The sequence below is a fragment of the Leuciscus leuciscus genome (genome assembly GCF_965113295.1).
Source record: "Leuciscus leuciscus genome assembly, chromosome: 3".
NCBI lineage: Eukaryota > Metazoa > Chordata > Actinopteri > Cypriniformes > Leuciscidae > Leuciscus > Leuciscus leuciscus.
The window spans coordinates 42,909,797-42,933,262 of NC_138727.1; the positions used below are offsets into that span (position 1 = coordinate 42,909,797).

The 23,466-nt window shown below is 37.7% G+C and overlaps 1 protein-coding gene and 1 long non-coding RNA gene across 3 annotated transcripts in view; both read left to right on the forward strand.

Moving 5' to 3' along the window:
• The window catches only part of vegfc (vascular endothelial growth factor c), a 41,076-nt gene that overhangs the window by 13,636 nt on the left and 3,974 nt on the right, over positions 1-23,466 (forward strand). For both annotated transcript variants that reach the window (XM_082163264.1, XM_082163263.1), the window contains exons 4-5: positions 3,168-3,307; positions 15,623-15,723. In XM_082163264.1, coding sequence (XP_082019390.1) covers positions 3,168-3,307; positions 15,623-15,723 — 241 coding nt within the window. The remainder of the gene's footprint in view (positions 1-3,167; positions 3,308-15,622; positions 15,724-23,466) is intronic.
• On the forward strand, positions 15,741-19,217 carry LOC309494059. Its single transcript, XR_014204201.1, has 2 exons — positions 15,741-16,383; positions 17,065-19,217. It is a non-coding gene; the product is annotated as an uncharacterized lncRNA (long non-coding RNA).

Sequence of the window (23,466 nt, forward strand, 5' to 3'; positions counted from 1 at the left end):
GTCATGGCTGTGAATTATTTGCAAGAAGGCCTCCTTTAATTGCCCACTTATTTTGGGTGGGCTGACCTCAGCAGGCAATGGGTTCTCCTCTTGTGATTTAAACCATGACGCCCTCCCACCAGTTGAGCATCTGAGCAGGTCAAGGTCTCCATGTCCACGCTACTGCAGCAGAGACGTACCACTCCCATTCTGGGCACAAAGCCTGAACAACAGATGCAATCTGAAGATGTTTCAATATATTTTAGTAAGATTCGGATTATGAAATTACAAGCTCCAGGTTTCATTGACAAAATGACTGGGTCAAGAGTAAAATATGCATCAGATGAACATGGTTGTGTTTTGAATTAATGGTATTAGTATTGATACAATATTGACATTGGGCACAATATAATGTAATGACAACAAGACGTCAAGAGTGAAATATCAAGTTTATATCTGTGATGTACTGTAACTGTAACAAGGGAATCTGTTAGCTTGTCATCTAAAAAAACACATTAAATGGACTTCTGGTTTTATCAAACCCTTGTCTCACCTGCACATATGTAATACCCATGCCTAGTAGACTGTTAATCCTGCAGTAAAGTCATTTTATCATCAAGACTGGTGGGATGACAGATTTACAGAGTGATCAAGTGAAGCTTTTGGGATCACTTGTCCTGGTAAAAGCAGTTAACAACTAAATAATGGAGTTCTGCAAACATCAAAGAAAAAGAGTATTTCACAAGCTTTCGACCCTATTCCACTTAACCAGATCAATCTTCTGTATGCTGAGTAGAGCTGGGTTGTTAGTGTTTCCTTTGTATTTGATTTAACATTAGGGGCCCTATCTTACACCCGGCGCAATGCAGCGCCAAGCGCGATGCAAGTGTTTTTTGCTAGTTTCAGTCTGACGCAGTTATCATTTTCACGTCCTGCGCCACGTTGTTTAAATAGCAAATGCATTTGCGCCCATTTGTGCGCCTATGGGCATTCTGGTCTGAAAACGAGGTGTGTTCTTTCGCATTGTTGGTGAGTTGCTATTTTGAGGCAACAGAAATAGACTGCGCCACTGACCAACTGAAACCTGGTCTAAAGTCAATGGCGATATGGTGGAATCCGGCTTGTCCCGTAGATGGTCTGCTTGCACACTTTTACCTCGCACACGAGCAGTTCCGTTTGCGCTCTGGAGACGCGTTCGGTCTTTCCACTATCAAATTCCGCCATGTAAAGAGCGAATCTGCCATGGCACAAGCGCAACTGGCATTTAAAGGGAATGGGAGATGAGACTCTGATTGGTTTAACGCACGTAAATCCCAAAACACACCCACTACTCATTAAGAGAATAGGGACAACCCCTTTAGACCATTTTTCCCATCGTTAAACTAGCAAAAGTGGATTCAGGCATGCCCTAAGTGAACTTGCGCCCTGCGCTTTAGACCATGTGCTTAGATCGTTAAAATAGTGCCCTAGGTGTTAAAATTTGTTTTCTTATAATTACATTGTGCCTTTGTATTGCCTGTGCGTTCTGGATTGATGCCAGTCCGATACAATACATTTTCATAGATTTTGAATGCTAAAGTTATCTTTAGATGTATTGTAGCTATGCAATTAGAAAGTGGCTATATAATGCTTCTGTGTATACCTAAGAGGCATAGAAGAAGATGAGTCCAAGGAGAGGCAGAAAAGAATATCTGCCGAGTGAAGTGAGCCAACCAGAGGAGACTGGAATATCCCATAATTCTCTTCCCTTAATTTATGTGTACCTTGAGAGCTCCTCATCCAACAGGAGCTGAAATTGGAGGTTTAACATTCCAGAATGTTTGGAAGCTTGTTTGTTTGTTTGTTTGTTTATCTTGCTGAAAGAATGTGCTGCCTTGGTTGCTGAAGGTTTCTATAGCACCCACTATTCATGTCAAAGACACTGAACTTAGTGGAAGAGTAGAAATAAGAGTTTGATGAGTAGACAAGACAATACAGGCCAAAAATGAATTTTATGGCATCTAAGCCTCATGTCGTTCCAGGCCTGTATGACTTTCTTTCCATGTTCTTTTCCATGCAATTACAATTATCTTTACTGAAGTTTTCAAACTTAAAAAAAAGACAAAGCAATCACCATAAAAGTATCCTAAAGGTGGTGAGTTACCACTCACAGCTCAATGAAGGACAGTTTATCAATGAATTTCGATTGGTTTTGAAGTTCATTGATGCTATTGTACTAGCACACAAGACATATGGTGCTTCAAAGCAAAAAAAAAAAATAAGAAGCCCATTCTTCAGAAATGTTCCTTTTATATTCCACAGAGGAAAGAAAGTAATATGCATTTGGAGCAACATAAGGGTGAGTAAATAAGGACAGAATTTTCATTTCTGGGTGAACTGTCCTATTAAGGAATTAATTGAATCATGTAGATTAGTCAGATCCAATTATGCTTTTAGGCAAATTAGTTTTTTTGAAAGCACACCTACTTTCCTAATGTTCTCAATCATTCTCAATGTCTCAATGTCATTTATGATTTTTGACAGGGATAGGCAACTCCGGTCCTGGAGGGCCACTGTCCTGCAGAGTTTAGCTTCAGCCCTGATACAAACTCACCTGCCTGTATCTAGTAACCCTGAAAACACTGATTGCCTTGTTCAGGTGTGTTTAATTAGGGTTGGAGCTAAACTCTGCAGGACAGTGGCCCTCCAGTACCGGAGTTGCCTATCCCTGATATATGACATAAAACATAAAACTAAATGTACTTGGCCATTTTAGCAGCACATTACCGTTACTAGCACTTATGATTGCACATTCAACATAAATTCCTTGGAATGTTTCCCCATAGCTGGAGGAAGTTTTGATTTATTGGTCTAACATTATTTGCCTGCCTTGCAAATTATCTTGCACGAGTTCCCCATTCCCCATTTCCCCTTACCAGTTTGTTTGATCAGACTGTAGTTGTGGTTGTGTCTGTACACTGATTTCACAGAAAGACTGTGCAATCACAGTTGCACAACTCCTTTAGACATAATCCATTCATTAATCTTGATTTAGATATAATTGACTGCCCACAATTCATTTTGACATCTAGCAAACTCCTAAAAGTATAAGTAACCTTCATGCGGTCTCACATCTTACGTCAGTTAGTCTGTGTTAGTCTGTAGTATTTTATTGAAAATGTGACCTTTCTTCTATTTTCACTCTGCAGTTGTTTGAAATCACAGTTCCTATCAAGCAAGGGACCAAGCCAGTCACCATAAGCTTCGCCAACCACACTTCCTGCAGCTGTTTGTCAAAACTGGATGTGTACCGACAGCGGCACTCAATCATACGAAGGGCCCTAGCAGAGTAAGTGTTCACACTCCTTTACATTTCCCAAAGCACTATTTTTGAGGTGTGTAAACCCAAATGTTTTATGTCAAGGGTTTTAACATGTTAAATATTTAAGTTTACAGTATTCGTTTATTTATTTGTTCTTTTGAGACTAGAATGTCAGTGTTAGACTAACACTGGTCTACACAGGGCTCAACTGTTGTCATGTTGCATCACGCCACATCAGCTTGAGGCTGTCTGTGAATGTGAAAACCATGGTTCCAAATCCATTTGTACTTTTTTTCAGAAGTAGCGCAAGGAGTTAAGTTAGAACTAGAACAGGGATTCAGTTTATTGTCTCATCCATGTGTAGTCAGTATCACTGATTATGTATAATGGTATAAGAGTGACATTTTGAATATCAATATAAAACTGTAGTTTTCCTTTTGAAGGTTGGGCACATTTTAGCTACGTTCCAATATCTAGTCAGTCAAGCACCTATAGGCAGCTCCTAAACATCCTGGAACCTCACAAGTGATCCATTTGGTAGCAATGCTGCACACCACATAAGAGACTAGACAAGTTGGATAACACTTTATTTTAAAGTGTCCTTGTTACATGTAGTTACTGTAGTAATAACTTAAAATTATGCATAATTACATGTATGCATGATTACATGTAACTAAGTACTAAGTAAGTAAGTAAATGTTGTTAATTAATACTACTCGTTACTGAAATTACTGAAAAATAATCTTTCATTATTTACTCTCCCTCATGTCGTTCCAAACCCGTAAGACTTCAGAACACAAATGAAGATCTTTTTGATGACATCTGAGAGCTTTCTGTCCCTCCATAGACAGCTACACAACAATAACTTTGACGCTTCAAAAAGTTCATAAAGAGATTGAAAAACTAATTCATATGAATTGAGTGGTTTAGTAAAAATTTTCTGAAGAGACAAGATCGCTTTATATAATAAACAGATTGAATTTAGGCTTTTATTCACATAAACATTAATCAACTCACACATCAGTTGTGGTAAACGGAAGCTCAAGCATGATCAATGTTTATATGTTACAGAATTTTCTTTTTTGGTGAACGATCCCTTTAAATGTATATAATTACACTGAAACAAGAATACCACGATCCCAAGAATACCAAGGAATCCACGCAATAGGGAATTTTGCGTAAGGGACAAAAATGTTGTTTTTGCAACGGGTTCAAGCTGCTTACATGGTTTACCAGTGTACCAACAGAAAGTGGTTTGATTTTAAAGTGGCTTCTGTATGAACCGTGCATCATGCATCACTACACTATTGACACTGGTCCTAATTTGTGACTGCACTTTAAGATTATATGAGCTAATAATCTAAAAAACAGTTGCACATACAAATAGAGTAAAAAAAAAAAAAAAAAAATGTTTGCAGTATCTTCATCCAAGACATTCAAGATATTGACTTTATATTGTATACCAAATGTGCTTTGGCCCTGAGTAGCGTCTCATCAGCGGATATGTGGCTGCACTAATGTGTGTATTTTGGATGTAACTGCACACCCAATGACGTACAGTAGCTCATCAAATTGATTTTCATATCGGCGGTGTGGTGTGGCCACCCATTGTTAAGGCTGACAGAGAACTTCCTGTTCATATGTTGTTGTAGGAATTTTATCAGGAAAATCCCAGTAGAGAATCCTAATGAACTTACCGTGCAATGTACAGATTTGATTAACTAATCAGCACCGACAAGTGAGCTACAAAGCACATGTATTATTTTGTTGCCTAATGATAAAAAGCCTATATTTATGTTATTTGTAACAGATGTTCAAATTAAAAAGAATTTTTCAATTAATTTTAGGCTGGTAGTACCTAATTGTCAATGCTGGTAGTATGCAATTCATGGGTTTGATTCCAGGTATTTTTAACTCAGTAAATACCATGACTTGCAGTTTTTACCAAAAGTGTATCTCTGCTTTTAATATACTGTAAGCTGCTTTGGATCAAAGCATCAAAACAGTAACGAAAAAGTTAATATAACTTGCATTTTATGCATTATACAATATGGATGAAAAACTAGATATTCAGAATTAACCATTTTAGAGTTAATACACTGATTGTAACCGCATGTACATTTAAAAGGCTTACAATTGTTCTGCAGGGGTGAGAGAGTATGTATTGCTTGCTTAAGCTCAAACCAATATTGCCTGTGGATCACACTGTATCATCAAAGCAATTTGATACACAGAGCAACCTTGGGTTTTGGCCACCAGAGATAAAGAGAGAGACAGAAATATTTTTTTTTCTCTAGTCCTAAACCCAATTTCTTTATCTCCAATGCCTTCGCCTCTTCTCTTGCCGTCACAGTGAAGGATAGAGGAATCATTCTAATGAGAATAGAGCGGAGCGGAGACACACAGCGAGAGCCGTAAACGTGGAAAGATAATGAATCAACTGTGAAACTATATTCTTTTTTTTTTCTTTTTCTTTTTTTTGCCGCATCAGCTCAAAAGTTTTCTGTAATGCAGCTTAGCATATTTAGCATTTTTTATATTATGCAATACTTAATCATTATTAAATGTACATTCAGTTCAGAATTTCATGAAACTTATATATTTACATATATTCATAACTGAATGTATATGAACTGATCATTTAAGCATTATATGTGTATCTAACTGCTGTTTTAATCTGACTTCCATTAAATGGCATAAATTGCTTTTTAATAAGGGTGTGTTCACACTTATAATCGGGTCGCTTGGTTCGTTTGGTCCGGGCCCCCCCAAAAAATCCATTTAGTCCTAGTCGGTTTAGTGTTCAGATTGCCATTTTTAACACCGAACCTAAAAGGATAGGGATATGTTCACAATATGGTCCATATTTTCAGCGATCTTGGTCTGCTTGTTTGGTGCACACCTGGGTTCAGATGGCAACGTTCACACTTATTCAAATGAACCGCACTAACAGAGTAATCGCACCAGGGTTCGTTTTTACCAAACATGCCAAGTGTGAACACACCCTAAAATGGGCTAAGAGAGCTCCCTAGATTTTGGGAATCCAAGTTCCGAGTTTACAATTACACACTACTAAACTATCATTTTTTTTTTATCTTCTTGTCAATGACAATGCTGTTGTACAAAAGCAATAACACTGTAGATTGTTCTACATTGTGGTTTTTGGCATGACTGTGCTGTGGTGTCATGTTTTTGCATGCCAGAAGCCACAATGAAGCTCAACCTCCAGTGTGTTTTTGCATAAACATTACAGGTGTTGATCGCATAAAACATCCTGGAAATGAGTTGCAAAATACTGTCTTGAGTAGAATGGGAACACTGAGTCTGTTTTCTATCATTCAGTATTTTTTTTTAGAATGAAGCACAGCCCCTGTTTTCAACCCTGTCTTGTTCCCTCGCATACTTTGTGTAAATGTTTATCATTTTATCCCCTCACAGAACGAAGGATTAGCCCATTCACTGTTCGTGACAGAAGTCAGCGTGATACACAGTGACTCATTGGCACACATACTCAGAAGAAAGGAGAGAAAAAGAGTGAAAAATACTTAATAATGTACGCTTTGTGTGCAAAAACAGCGCCTGCTCTTTCTGTGTGGAGGAAACGTATTGATCCCACATGTGTGGCATTGGAAGCCAGTACGTTACGCCATTGCTCAGAGATCTGTTTGCAAACAGGAGGGGAAGCACACATACAGTGCGGTGCCGCCGTTGAACATTTGATGACTTTGTTTAGTAAAACATTTCCTGTCAGTTTGAGCAAGAAAGGCATTATTATGTCAGTAATAAAATATGAAATCAGTAATGAAAACTAGTCAACAACTTTTACTTGTTGTCTTTTTATGCTGGTTAGTCATTTGCATTGTGTATTTGGTGCTGTATAATGCATTCAAGGCAAGGATTAGCATCGCTAGCACTGTTATACCAGTTGAGCTACGGTGACTTCATGATAACTAACTAACTTCATGGTGTTTACAGATTTCTCCAGAATTTCAAGCATCTTGGTTAACACCAAACTGCTTCCATAAATCAGTGTTAAAGGGATAGTTCACCAACTCATCACATACTCAACTTCTCTTTTTTTAATCTCTGAAATACAAAATAAGACTTTTTTAATGAAACCTGAGAGATTCATGCTCTCCTTTGAAAGTCCATTTCACCAAACCTTTGATGCTTCAAAAAGTTCACAAAGACATATTAAAAGTAATCCATATGAATCGAGTGGTTTAATCTAAGTCTTCTGAAGAGACATTATCACTTTATATAATGAACAGATTTTAGGCTTTTATGTACATATAAACATTGATCAGCCCACATACACCGAGCACAATAAGCATGGAAATGGAAATCCAACCACACTTGACTTGAAAAAAACGAACCTTATTGGTTCTTGTGGAAGCTCAAATGTGCTTGTGTGTCATGCGAGAACAAACCCTATTGGTTCTCGCACATCAACCAAGCACGTTTGATCTTCCATTTACCATATCTGATGTGCTCGTGTATGAGATGAAAGAAAATATCAAGGGTTTGGGATGCATGAGGGTGACTAATTGATGACAGGGTTTTCATTTTTGGGTGAACAAAACCTTTGATTATTTATCTAAAATGTTTGCATGTCAAATAGAACCATGTTAAATATTAAAAAGCAACTCATTAGTCCCTCGGTGAAGAACTGGAGAAAAGAATTGTTTATTGTTATATGTTTCAGCGCTGTTTTTTCTTAAGCCATCCCCTGTCAAATTGATTTGCGGTAGGGGGAGTGAAAAGGAAAGAGGCATCATCCCCCCACAAGGTCCTGCATAGCCAGGCCTTTCTTAAGAAAAAGCAGATGTGTTCCTGGGGCGACCTGCGCTGTGGAAGTGTGTTATATGTTGTTTTGGTTTCCTGGACACACTGAGGCTTCATCTCCTCATTCCTTTCGTGCTTTCACGCAAGTGGGGACAGTATAACGTCTGCGCACGTGAGGATGCCGCTTTTTAGAGACAGAGAGTTCAGCTTTAACTTCACTGACGTCATTTGCTGTGTGTTTGTCTCATACACTGTTTTTAATTGTTTACAGCTGTAAAGGTCAACACCCAAATTGGGGACCTGCTGTAAGTCTTGCGTTTTGGTCTTTGCGTGTTTCATAACGTGCTTTCTGAATCCGTTCTTTAAATAAGAGGAGTATTTAATTTAATCTGACTCTAAGGCCAGATTAATTCAAGATAACTCCGGACCATCTTTGAATGCTTTTAGCTTGATTCTAATCTTATATTTGGAAAAATCCTGCTCAAACTTGTGTCATCTGATAAAGGCAAGGGCAGGAGGGTTAACGCAGGGTGGTCTGCTTCAAGCATCCAGGACCTCAAGGTGTTAACAAAGTCTCGCCATTCCCGCTGTTTGTTGTGAGGGAGAAAATGTGCATGTTTAACCTCAGATGTGTGGTTTAGAGTGTAACGTAGCATATAAACGCTATTGGTGTTATCAACGCTTGTGCAATGAAATGGCAGAGGGCTGGTAGTGATTATCAGCAGTTGGCTCGTTGTTGCGTTCCGCTGTCTCTCACTCTGTATTGTTTTGGAGTTGATGGCTCACTATGTTAAGAAAGTAAAGACTCTCTAGGAGCAGAAATATTCAGACATCACTACTCAGACTGTTACCTAATGACTTTTGACCCCTAGTTGCTCTTTACATGCCAATATGTCTTTGTTTTTCATTAGTTCATCAAGATTTTACTATTGTTTTCCCACTCTTTCTCGTAACTACTTAGTTCTTATATAAACTTAACTTCTCTAGAAATAACTTAACATAGCCTACAAAGAATGAATGAATACATATTTGAAGAGTTTGGTTCCAAAATGCGATACATGCATTTTGATTAATTTGAGTAAAATGAGTTTTCTTTACCAAGAATGTGGCAAGATGAAAACCACTATTTTCTGTTTCAAACTTTCACATAGCATCTTTAGGTTATAATAACAAAAAACAAACAAAAAAATCCAGATTTTGATTTCAAATATTTATTATAAAAACTGATAATTTTCCCCCCAAAATGCAATAAATTCATGGCACTTTTTTTTCAAAATGCAATTAATCCATTGAATCAATATAAAAGTTATTTTTCATATTGAAACTGTTGAAAATACACAACAAAATAAGTTGATCCACATATGACAGCCTCTGAACTCGGTCAATATCTTATTACAGGCACTGACTGGACTAAAAATACATACAATCAGCCATCGCTAGGAAATACCTCCTGAACTTTTTTGACGGCGATCATCTGTAAAATGGCTTGGTCCTGCTCGGTTTTCGTTGACTTTGAGTAAAACAATTGAAAGTTTTTCAAAAGATCCCCAGGGGTTAACGTGTCAGCGTGACTGAAGTTTGATGCTGTCGTGTCGTGTGAGAACAAACAACAGCCGGCATTTCTCCTCCCGCGTGCCTCGTCTTCTTAATCTCCTCACGTAAATGATTAGATTTCGATGGCTTACGTTTCTTCCCTACCGCAGAAACCACCACAGGTTCATCAATGCCGGCAAAATTATACACATTTTTGTTTGATTATTGATCAAAAAGTACAAAGTAGATAGGAAAAACTAGGATGCCGGGTGTATTCAGAGCGCCGCGTTACTGTTTACAATGCGTGGAATGGTGCGCTGTGATTGGTTGAGCGGATTTATCGTATTCTGCAGAGAAAGGAGACTGGCGTTTGTCGCGGTTTGGAAAGAAAGGGAGAAAACATGAGAGAATAACACGGCGGATATAGCATTTTACGTAAAATTTAAAATGGACTTTTCAATACCGACCCTTTACAATACTGATTTTTGCGGGAACTCAATTTTTTTTTTAAATGGCGTTTATCGCGTGTTGGAACCAAACTCTTCATTTGTTGATTATAGTCACCATCCCATTATTCCATTCTTCTGTTGATTTAATATTTATAGTATACAGCTTAAATTCCTGTAGTCTTGCCACGTAGACCACTTCACTGATGACAAAGGAAGTTATTTAGTTTTGACATGGTGTAACCCGACTCAACTGTAGGCAAGCAATGCCGCTTTAACTTGGATACTGATGTAATGACATATTTTGGCCTTGGTAAGGCTTTTAATGTGCCTCATCTAATCATGTAATACTGTTTTGAGTTTTTTTAAGTGTTGCATAATGATTTCATTTTTTGTGAATAATCTTATTTTGTGTATTATGTCTAAGTGCATCAAAAAAGGTTCATTTTTACAATATTGAGTATAAAAAATTCTAATTACACCATGGTTATGTTGTGTAAAATAGGATGATTTAGGTGAAAAGGATGATTTTCCAGTAAAAATAATATATATCTTAATGCCTATACCTTTATACAATTACCTATACACCACTTACTGCTTTATACTGTTGTACATATCTCCTGGTTACACCACTGATTTCAATCTCTTGCATAGTTTGTATTACTGGAACATTTAGCAGTCCATTATTGTAGGTATGATAAGTAGTGTTTTCAGCATTGTGAAATAAAGTGAAGAGGTTGTGAAATATGTGTTTGTTTGAACAGCCGACCTTGATTTTGGCATTTTAACATGATTCAAAGTGCAGGCCGACTATCCCTTGTAGCGTAGTTTACATTAACATATGGAAAATGGATATTTATAACCTCTTTAACCTTTTAAATGTAAATCAGTTGAGCCGCAGACCTCTTCAGACAGCCCCCAGCAAAGAACAAATCAGCTCTGTGTAACAAACAACATATGGGCTTTATTGACCAGGCAGTTGAATTACTGTAGAGGTGGGAATGAGGATTTGTCTCAATGCGGCCAAGGGACGTGTACGACAGTGTTGCCGTATTAGAAACATGCTCTCGAAGTTATTCTAGCTTATATATTATCTTCGTGGCACCTTGCTAGACTAAATGGACTCGTCTGTTTTGCGTTACGCAAGGTGCAAGTGCATCACCTCGCGTGGACCATATCATAAGTCCTTTTTATCCCCCCTCTCTGTTCTCAGGAATGTGTTGTTTTATGCCACTGAGCATATGGTAATTCAAAACACATTGAGAACCTTGTACATGTGTAGTTTACCACTGAACCGTTTCAGGGCTAGTCGGCAATTTGCTTTATTTCACGGTTCTGATATTCAACAACCTGTTTTTCTTTTTCTAAGTAAACAACTCACAAAGCTAATCATGCCGACATCTGTTTGAAAAGCGTGCATGGTATGTTTTAAGTTTAGAATGCATACTGGACTGATATGTAATGGTGTTATGATGTGTTGTTTCATAAAGCTTGTTGTTCTGTCATTAGATACATAAGCACATATATGTGCTCAGTGGGATGCAATATCAACACTTGTGTTATTATCTAATGTTACTTGTGTTGCCATAAACCATCTTATTCAATGGTTACTCCAATTTTCATTATATGCCTTCAGACAGGCAGCGATATTCTGATATTCTAGAGTATTTGACTCAAATTCAGTCAGAACAGCAAACAAACTTAGATTTTTACACACCAGGTCCAAACCACATTTTAATCAGAGTTAGTTTTTGCACTCGGCATGCATAATAGCAGGCAATATTGGATATTTAATTGTACGTGCTCATTTCTCTTATTTTGACATTTTAGACAATATTTTATATAATCAAATTTTCATTTAATTGAATAATGTATAGCACTTTTTAGTGTTGAGATGCCTAAATTCACTTTTAGCATTTAAGATGATCAATATAATTTTGTGTGTTTTATTCTTAATTTATGCTGACTTAATTTTATACTAATTTATATCAGCAAATAACATGAAAATCATCTTATCAGTATCAGCCAGAAATTTCATATCGGTGCACCCCCTGTAATGGTTATTTTCTGTGTTGATAGTTACATCATTACTATAACAACTGAGGCATATACTCTGCATATTGACTACAAACAAACAGATCAGATTTCATCATTTGCAAAATGAAAGTGTGGATATTAAGTCCTAAAAGATCAGATATGAAACCCAAATCAGATTTGTGTGCAGTGTGAATAAACCCTTATTGACATGCAATTCTACATGGGTAATATATCACCCATGCTGTCTAGATGGAAAAGCAGTGATTTCATGGACAGCCAGACAGGAGGGATGATCTATCCATGAGAATGGCCTTTCTTTGGACCTGATCCAGCCTTGGGTCATGCTAACTGGTCCTGACCTGTCACCTTTTAGCCAAGGGAGGTTAATGATAGTGGACCTGTAACTGGAGCTGTTACATCCGAGTCAGTTCTCAGCGGGGTGTAAGACTGAACACACACACACACACACACACACACACTGCACACAAACACACTTAGTGCAAAGGTTGAGGGCAGACTGAGAAGTCTCGTGTCTCTCTGATCTAGAAAGAGAACCCACATCTGAGCCTGGTTTTTCACTGGATAAATCTGAGACCAAATCTGCCTGGGGACCTGACATTACGCCTGAGCCACTTAAACTCACGAAAATAGAGAGGAGAGAGAGAGTGGTTAAGGGAAGAGGAGGGAGGTGACAAAGTAATAAATAGAGTGGGCTTGAAAATACAGAACAGAATGGCCCCAACCTGATTGTTCACATCCACATCCTTTTTTTTCTTTTCAGGAGAAAAAAAGTTTGCTCTCTGAGGACTGGTTCATGATTGGTATTTCCTCAGGTTAGATTTGGAGAGAGGAGGGTCTGTAGGTCTAAATTTGACTTTGAAATTAGCTAAGTTCAAAGTTAACCCACAATACAGCTACATATGGTTGTGCACACAATATAATTATTCACCTACTCTCAAAATATGGGCAGTTTCAATAATATTAATCAGGAGCATACTTAGTGTATTTTATATTTAGTTAAGTACAAATATTTTTTCTTAAGCAATTTTGGATATTGATGATGATTTTAAACTGAAACTGTTATCTCTTCTCACTAGTGTAACATTTGCTGCATCACCTATACTGTAATATTTATCCCACTGAATTTAACCTTAACCTTTGTGTGCTTCTACCTTAATTCTATCCAACTCAATGAATTTAATAATTTAATTGACATTAGAAATGACAACTGACACGTCAAAGGTGTCTGATGCAAACATTCAAAGCTTTAGGCTAAAGATTTTCTTAATACGTGGGCCCAAACCAAAACAGTTGTTAGTTATCCCTGCTGTCCCCTATACTGAAAATGTGCACAGACTATATTTTGAGTGTTGAAGGATTTTGACCACCTTCTCTTCATAGTCTTTCTAGCGGTCAGGAAAAGCATTGCTCTTGGCCTTTCAGTTTCATTGAATAATGAATGGATTGTGGCAGTTTTACTACAGAGTATTATTGTTGCTTAAGTTTCTGGGATTTGTTGATATGTTAATAATAAATAAAAAATATTGCATGCTACAATCTATGTTTTATGGCTCGACTCCCAACATTGATGGTCCAAAAATATACAGATGGAGTTAACATAAATCTCTTTTGGTCCCGCAGTGTGCAAGTTTATAGATGCCTTACGGCTGTGGATATATGTAAATGCATTGCAGATGTTTATAACCATATGCATATACACTGATTACTCTTCATGCAAATGGAAAAAGATTCCTTGAAATTCAAAGAGGCTTTAGAAATGACCTCCTCACACAGTTTTAATAGAACAGGACTCTCCTCGATGGATTGCTCCATATATTTTTTTTCTTTCCTGCAGGATTTGCAGTCCACACTTAAATGGAAAAGAAAAGCAACATTTCACACCAGTGTTGATCCACTCTTAGCGTAGCACTCACTTTCCAAATTTGTAGATTCATATCACTTCAAAAAAGAGAAGCCAGAGTAAAGTTTATCTTGGGGGAAGCCTGTAATTTCACTGCCCAGTTGCTGCAGCCTTGAGAAGATAGATGGATAATAGAGCAGACAAGAAGATGGGCTTGAGCGAGTCTGTGACTTTAGTTTGGATCCTCCTAATAGGCAGTATTTATTTTTGTATTTATTACAAAATGCATTACCTCTAAAGGTTGTTCAGTTAAGGGTTGGCGGGGGAGTGTTTAAAAGGAAAAGCTTGATGTAAAATGTATTTTGCAAGCAATGTCAAACAAAAGTCACATACTCCATATTCTTTGTGCGGTTAAAAATGTAAGAAACCACATTGAATCGCAGAAATGATTTGCAATACTTAGTGTATTGCACAAGTTTGAAAGAATTACAAAAGCTATATTGGGAACTGAGTATCGGAAAGTCTTGAAACATCAGATTGCCCAGATTGATCCCACTCCTACATGCAGTAGATCCTGGCATGTCTATGACTTGACATGGCAAAAATATGTTTCACCGCACGTCATGTGAGATGCAACCTTCCAGCCAACCAGAATCGCGTATTCAGACAGACCATAGTATACGTTTTATGTATTACTTATGAACTGAATACTACATTTTGAAAGAAAACAATTATATTTAGAGTTTTTTATTGCAGGCACGTCCTGATTTTGCAGAGTTAGACGCTTTCCTGGGTCAACATATTTTGTTGATCCTGGAACAACATTCCTGTTCCCTAAACCTAACCCTACCCATAAATTATTCCTAAAATCAGAGGGAAATAGTTGGTGAATAACATTGATGCAGAAGCACCTAACCCTGATTGTAAGGGTTGACATAAAACTTGACATAAAATGTCAACTTGTCCCTCAAATCTGATTGGATGATTGGAATGTTGTTCCAGGATCAACAAAGATGATGATCCAGGAACATGTTGCACTTTGTGGAATCAGGCTCTGCATATTGCAGTATTGTGGCATCTGAATAAGCTATTTGAAAGAATCTGACCAGTTCTGTTCATGATTTAAAGGACTGTAGTGTGCTTCTACTTCATTCCACGTCCATGCCAACTACTCCATGTGCTACTGGTTAGCAGGACAGCAAAAGACCCTGATAGCATCACTCCCTCCTTCCTTCTGTCTTAAATAGCTCTGACTCTTCCATCCTGTTGATAGACTGACAGAGTCATGCCAAATTAAGAACACAGTATAAAATGTTTTGTTTAGTTTTTTTCTTCAGAAAAGGAAAGTTCATTTGAGGTGTGTTTAGTTAAGAAATTAAGTGAAGTGAGTGATCTGAATAAAATATATTTGTAGACAGTGAGGTCATCTTCCATGTCCTCTTTGAAAGTAGGTAATTTTACTATTGAATCAACTAAAGCAAACAGCCTAATTTGCAGCAAGGTTTAGACACACACCCTGTGATCAAAAGAGATGTGTCAATGAAATATCAGTTTCTGAGTTATAATAGTTAGGTCAACATCTAAATCTTTTTTGTGTTTTTGCCTTTTATTGTGGATTTTTTTATATACAAATCCCACGCTACCGTCTGTCTCCTTGCTAATCACTTATTTCCTCCACAGATGTCATGTGGCAAATAAAACATGCCCAAAAAATCACAGCTGGAGTAATCGCTTATGCAGATGTGAGCCGGTGCCCGACACCCTTTCAAAACCACATTCTGGTAAGTGCTAATGCACGTTCACAGCCTTACAATGCTGTGTTTTTCATGTGTGTCTACATGCGACTGTATAAAAGAGAAACAAACCCACTGAAAGAGGGACCCAAAAAGAGACGGATGACAGAACTTCTCTTCTTTAGATAATTTTTGTTGACATTTTGCCATACACTTAGCGGCCACTTTTCTTAGACACACGTGTTCAACTGCTTGTTAATGCAAATATCTAATCAGCCAATCACATGGCAGCAAATCAATGCATTTAGACATGGTCAAGACGATCTGCTGTAATTCAAAGTGAGCATCAGAATGGGGAAGAAAGGAGATTTAAGTACATTGAACGTTGCATAATTGTTGGTGCCAGATGGGCTGGTATGAGTATTTCAGAAACTGCTAATCTACTGAGATTTTCATGCTTGAGTTCTGCACAGTTCATCTCCAACCCTAATAAAAAACACCTGCCTTTAATTTTCAAGTGATCCTGAAGACGTTAATTGGTTGCTTCCGGTGTGTTTGATTAGGGTTTGAGATGAACTGTGCAGGGGTGCGTTTCCAAAAAGCATCGTTAGCCAACTATGTTCGCAAGTTCCGTCGTTATCAGCATAGTTCAACGAGTCAGTGTTTCCCGAAACCATCGTTCTAACGAACATTCACAAACAGGGGTGCGTTTCCCGAAAGCATCGTTAGCCAACTATGGTCGCAAGTTCCGTTGTTATCAGCATAGTTCAACGATTTGGTGTTTCCCGAAACCATCGTTCCAACGAACGTTCGCAAACAGCATCGCAAACTTGTGTGGTTGGAACGACAGCTCTCGAGCTGTGGTTAGAAGCATAGTTTCTAGTTTACATGAGATGTAGACTGAATAAATCCTTATCTTTAGCAAAATAAGCAAGCTGACATTCAGTACAACCCGTGTTATTTATTTAGAATATATACAAATGTCATTTACGTCTTTTAGTTTGTCAAGAGATTTAAAGCACCGTTTTTGAAGACTGCGCATGTGCGAACGTGCTCTACTATGTAAGAACGAGCCAAATATTGAGTCTGGTAATAAAGCAAATAACTGAGAAAAATTTGAAATGGTCTTCAGATGCCATGTCTGTAACTTATATGACAAAATCTAGCGTTAATTCGATCTCAAACAGATTAATTAAAAATAGTTATTAGTCCACCACGTGCGAGACGTCATAAACCAACGTGGTTGAACGATACTTTGCGACATACGGTTTCGGGAAACAGTCGTGACTAGCTAGTTGATTTCTCCAACGATGCATCATACTATGGTAGTTAAGCAGCGAGCTATATAGTTGTACGGGAAACGCACCCCAGCATCGCAAAGTTGTATAGTTGGAATGACAGCTCTCGACCTGTGGTTAGAAGCATAGTTTCTAGTTTGCATGACATGTGGACTTTATAAATCCTCATCTTGAGAAAAATAAGCAAGCTGACATTCAGTACAACCTGTGTCTTTTATTTAGAATACATACAAATGTCATTTACATCTTTTAGTTTGTCAAGAGATTTAAAGCACCGTTTTTTGAAGAGTGCGAACGTGCTCTACTATGTAAGAACGAGCCTATGACTGTGTCTGGAAATAAAGCAAAATAACTGTGAAAAATGAGAAATAGTCCTCAGATATCATGTCTGTAATTTATCGCAAAACATCTAGGGTTAATTCGATCTCAAACAGATTCATTAAAATAAGTTATTACTCCATCACGTGCGTGACGTCATAAACCAACGTGGTTGAACGACCACTTTGCGACAATACAGTTTCGGGAAACAGTCGTGACTGACTAGTTGATTTCTTCAACGATGCATCGTACTATGGTAGTTAAGCAGCGAGTTACGTCGTTGTTCGGGAAACGCACCCCAGGACAGTCGATCGGCAGGAGCAGGATTGGGCACCCCTGCTCTAGAGTTTACATAATGGTCTGAAAAAGAGAAAATATTCAGTGAGTACCAGTTCTGCGGGCGAAAATCCCGTGTTGATGCCAGAGGTCAGAGGAGAATGGCCACACTGGTTCAAGCTGACAGAAAGGCAACAGTAACTCAAAAACCACTTGTTACAACTGAGGTTTGCAGAAGAGCATCTCTGAATGCACAACACATCGAACCTTAAAGCAGATGGGCTACAGCATCAGATCATCACACCAGGTGCCACTCCTGTCAACTAAGAACAGGAAAATGAGGCTACAATTTGCAGAGGCTCATCAAAGTTGGACAATGGAAGATTGGAAAAACATTGCATGAGTCTTGATTTCTGATGCAACATTTAGATGGTAGGGTCAGAATTTGGTGTAACAACTTGAAAGTATGGATCCATCCTGCTTTGCATCAACAGTTCATGCTGGTGGTGTAATGGTGTGGGGGAGACTTTCTTTTCTTTTACACTTTGGGCCCCTTAGTACCAATTAAGCATTGTTTAAACACCACAGCCTGAGTATTGTTGCTGACCATATCTATCCCTTTATGACCACAGTGTACCCATCTTCTGATGGTTACTTCCAGCAGGATAATGCACCATGTCACAAAGCTCAAATCATCGCAAACTCTTTTATTGAACATGATATGAGTTCACTAGTCAAATGGCCTCTACTGTCACCCAATCTCAATCCAATAGAGCACCTTTGGGATGTGGTAAAATGGGAGATTTGCATCATGGATGTGCAGCCAACAAATCTGTAGCAACTGTGTTATCATGTCAATATGGACAAAATTCTCTGAGGAATGTTTCCAGCTCCTTGTTGAATCTATGCTATGATGAATTAATGCAGTTCTAAAGGGAAACATGGGTCCAGCCCAGTACTAGCTAGGTGTAACTAACAAAGTTGCCGGTGAGTGTATATCAAAAAAAAAAAGAAAAAAAGAGGAATTATTATATTGAGGGTTTTGGCTAGTTTATTTATGTCTGTATTCCCAAATGTCACGACTTGCACTGAAATTATTTGAAGCATTTAGTATGTTATGACAAATTTTACTTTGCATGTAATCAGAGTTCCCTCAAATTTTTTTCTTGCTGAGCAAAACATATTTGTATTGGGCAAATCCCAAGTATACCAAACCGGCTCATTTATCACATTTCTTTGGACTTTTATGCAGTAACTTTAATGAATGAATTATACAAAGTATTCATTCATTCATTCATTCATTCATTCATTCATTCATTCATTCATTCATATAAATACATACATACATAATGTGTGTATGTATTAATATATATTCATATGTAATGTACTCATTTATTAATTCAAACAAAAATGTTTACGAACAAATGAATGAATATGCCGTTGGACTGGGTGGTACCAGTGCCATTCTGTAATATAGGAAATAGTTTGTCATTATGGCAGATCACAATCACAGAATAAACTCTAAATTGTTGCCAAAAAAAACAACACTCAATTCCAGCAATCAATACCCTTGTCTACTTGTCATCAAAACAAGGCCTACAAAAACACTGTTGAGTTTCTGTAGAAGGTAAAACTGCCCATCATTTAAATAATAATTTTAAAAAAAATCCCCAGCAAAGTGTACATGGTTAAAATGGAATAATGTCTCATTCTCAGCCTTATAATCGATCTCAAACCAGAGTTCTGGTTCAAGTGGAGCAAGACGTAATTCAGGTTCAGTGCAATGGTAGTGACATACTTGTCTTCTTTACGCTTAGTAAATGTGACAGGTCAAACCTAAGATGGAAATAGCAGTCTGTTGGTTTATGCACACACCATAATAATGCATAAGCTATGCAGTCAGAAGACCCTAAGGCTAACATGTAGTATTGAGTCTCAAGAAGAGCAGATAGCAGTTTCCGAAATAGACAAATATATACTGCATGCGTGAGTGCAAACTGCTGCACACATATTGGGGCACTATATTAAATTTGAAAAGACAAGTTGATTTGGTTGCAGATGGTTATAATGCTATAGTATGCTGGCCAATTTTGTTGACTGTCATAGTGAAGTGGAATAATAGATTTGCATTCAGCTCCTCTGTAGCAGTTATAGGGAGTGAAACACAGGTGAAATTAATCTTTGCTAAAGCAGACACACTAAAAGGAATGTCGGGATTGTTATTCTTGTTGCTTGCTTCATGGAAATATCCCACATCACCTTTTACAGTACTTGGCTCAGTCCTTGACAGAAAAGCTTTATAGTACACCCTGCTAGCACATTATCTTGCAGGTCAGATTACTTTAACTACTAATAGCTAAGCACTACAGATGTACCTCTTTCCAGCTGTGTAATTTCATATGTTCGAACATATAAATGCTCACTTCAAAGGTAGCGAGATCTTCCTCAGCTGCAGTGGCAGGTTACGTAAGAGGAACTGATGCTACTGATGTAAAGTGTAGGGGTTATTTCAGGGGTAGGGGTCTCCAGTACACTCTACAGTCACACTACAGTGTGAACTCTCTCTCTCTCTCTCTCTCTCTCTCTCTCTCTCTCTCTCTCTCTCTCTCTCTCTCTCTCTCTCTCTGTTCTGTATGTCTTAACATTAACATAAACATAAACATTGCTGAAATGCTTTGAGAGCAGTTGTGTGGCTTGACCAGCACAGAGCAACACTGCATAAACACTGATTGCTGTCAGAGCGTGCAACTTTGGCTGGACTGTGTTTGGTGCTTGTGAAGCAGCCTTTTGCAGAATATGATATTTTTTATTTTGTGTATGTACATTAACATTTTTATTTGTGTGGTTTGAATTGATCCATTTTTCAAAACTGTGACTTGACAAAAGTAACAACATATTTTCTTTGATTACATATCTTATGCATTATTTTCAAAAACATTTTAAATGCATTTTTTTAGGGTTTTTGTTGTATCTTGAATGCATTATAGGTCCAGACAAAATGAATGTCATGTCAAAGCAGTTGCACAAAGATTGCTCAAGTCCAATTAACCAAATTATATATCCAACCTCATTTAGCCAACCTCATAATACCCTAAAAGTGTTTCAGAACACTATAGGTGTTCTAAATCCAACACCTGCAAAAATGTGCTCTCCATGCTATTTTAACCAATACGAATGCAGACTGGAATCTCAAGTATGGTAAATGAGGTAAACCCCATATCTCTCAAAGGGAATACATTCTATGAAATCATATGTGAGTTTAATCCAGAGTGACATTTAAAAATAAAATAAAAAAATCCCCCTGTGTTGTGAAAGTTTTTTTTTAAAATGTGGTCACTGCAACAAAATCAGACCAGCATGGTACCTTTCCAGTGAAAACCAAAACGTTTTTATTTACCGTAACTGAGCAGTTTCCCAAGAGAAATGTCTTGAAATGGCAACGGCAAACCACACTAAAAATACCATTGCCTTGCCATGATTACCTCTTTTGGTGTAAAAAAAACAAAACAACTACTGTCAGGATTTACTTAAGACACGCAGTGTTATTTTTGCGACTGACTGAGAAGTTTCCCTTTCAGACGCAATATCTATGGGAGGAGAGTATTTAATTGAATCATGCAAGGTGATTTCCTAAGGTTTCCTAATTGTGCTCTCATGCTATTTGCCCTAAATCTGGCCCCTAAATGTTCAAATCATTCTGGTTTAAATGACATAACATTTTGTCAATTTTGCAAGATTCCCTGCACATGTGGAGCAACAACATGCTTGCAAAAAGTTTATTAGGCAGTTTGTAAACTCTTTCCACTAAAGATTGATTCTTCATAATGTGTCCACTATGTGTTTAATCATTAGCAATCACAAACACCAGTGACAATAATTCACTCTCTCTCATCAGTCAAATTTTTAGGCCATTTTGGGTACTCCAAAACAAAGAAAGCAATATACTGTGGCAGAGTTGAATTAGCCACTGAATTTGTTTTCATCGAGTTGTAAAGAAAAACATCTGTTTATGCCTTTGGGGGTAGCATGAGGAATGCTGGGTAGAAACACTGTATTTCTAAACATTTTATCATGTCTGACAAATATGCATGCTGGACATTGTTCTTTACTTGCGTAACGCTCTGGGAATTGGCCCGGCATTCCATAGCATTGACCAAAGATTTCCTCACAAATGTAAAAATATGTTGTAATGTAAAATAAGAAGCTCTATCATGAAACTCTAGATGGTGCAGACTCATGGGTCTTTAACATAACTGATGATATTTACATCGCTATCTACATGGCTCAAGCTGATTGGTTAATGTTACATCAGCAGCCAATGAACTTGCTTCTCAACATTTAAATAGGTAGCATTCACTTTAGCAGTTTGCAGCGCACTTTCAGAGTTCCTCTGAAACCCTGCACCTTCCCCACTTCCTGTATAGATCTGCTATATATCCTATTTGTGCTGAAGCAGTATGTCACGTCTCACATGCTCAACAGCAGCATATCAAGTCAAGTATATTTGTATAGCGCTTTTCACAATACAGATTGTATCAAAGCAGCTTCACAGTATTAAATTAAAATAATACAACAAAGTTTGTTTCAAGAGGAATTTATTGATTGATAAAATTAAATTAAATATCCCCAAAATATCCCCAACTGAGCAAGCCAAAGGCAACAGTGGCAAAAACTCCATCAAGTGACCTAATGGTGTCCTAAAACTCCATCAGGTGACCTAATGGAGAAAAAAAAAACCTTGGGAGAACCCAGGCTCAGTCGGGGGCCAGTTCTCCTCTGGCATTTATGAGCTAGAGGCCGGATTGTAGTTTGAACTGTAAGATTATATGAATGCCTGGCTGAAGAGATGCGACTTTAATCTAGTTTTAAACTGGGAGAGCGAGTCTGAGCAACGAACAGTATCAGGAAGACTATTCCAGAGTTTTGGAGCCAAATGTGAAAATGCTCTCCCTCCTTTGGTTCTGGATATCGTAGGTATGACCAAAAGCCTTGAATTTAGTGATCTTAAAGAGCGCGATGGATTAAAGGGCGATAGAAGATCCGTTAAATAGACTGGAGCTAAGCCGTTTAGGGCTTTATAAGTCAGTAGCAATACCTTGTAATTAATACGGAACTTTATAGGTAACCAATGCAGTGATGATAAAATCGGTGTTATATGATCATATTTTCTTGATCTCGTAAGAACTGTAGCGGCGGCATTTTGGACTAACTGTAGCTTGTTTATTGAGGATGCAGGACAACCAGCTAATAAAGCATTACAGTAATCCAGTCTCGAGGTCATGAATGCATGAACTAACTTTTCTGCATCAGAAACTGATAGCATATTACGTAGCTTAGCAATGTTTCTAATGTGGAAAAAGGCTGTTTTTGTAGCATATGAAATATGATTTTCAAAAGACAGGTTGCAATCGAGTATAACACCCAGGTCTTTTACTGTAGAGGATAAAGTAACAGGACATCCTATGATGTTAAAGTTGTATTGTGCGAGGTTTTGTGGGCGTTTTTTTGAACCGATAAGTATTACCTCTGTCTTGTCTGGATTTAATAAAAGAAAATTTTATATCTTTTATATCTTTAACACACTCTGTCAATTTGGAAAATTTAGCGTTTTCATCCGGCCGTGATGAAATATATATTTGAGTTTCATCAGCATAACAATGGAAACTAATTCCATGTTTCCTTATAATATTTCCAAGTGGCATCATATATATTGAGAATAACAGAGCGCCTAATACAGATCCCTGCGGCACTCCATAGTTTACTGGAGTTATGATCGATTTTTCTCCATTTAAATAGACAAAATGGTAGCGGTCAGATAGGTATGATTTGAACCAGCTTAGTGCTTGTCCTTGAACACCAGTATAATTTTGTAGTCGATCTAAGAGTAATGTGTGATCTA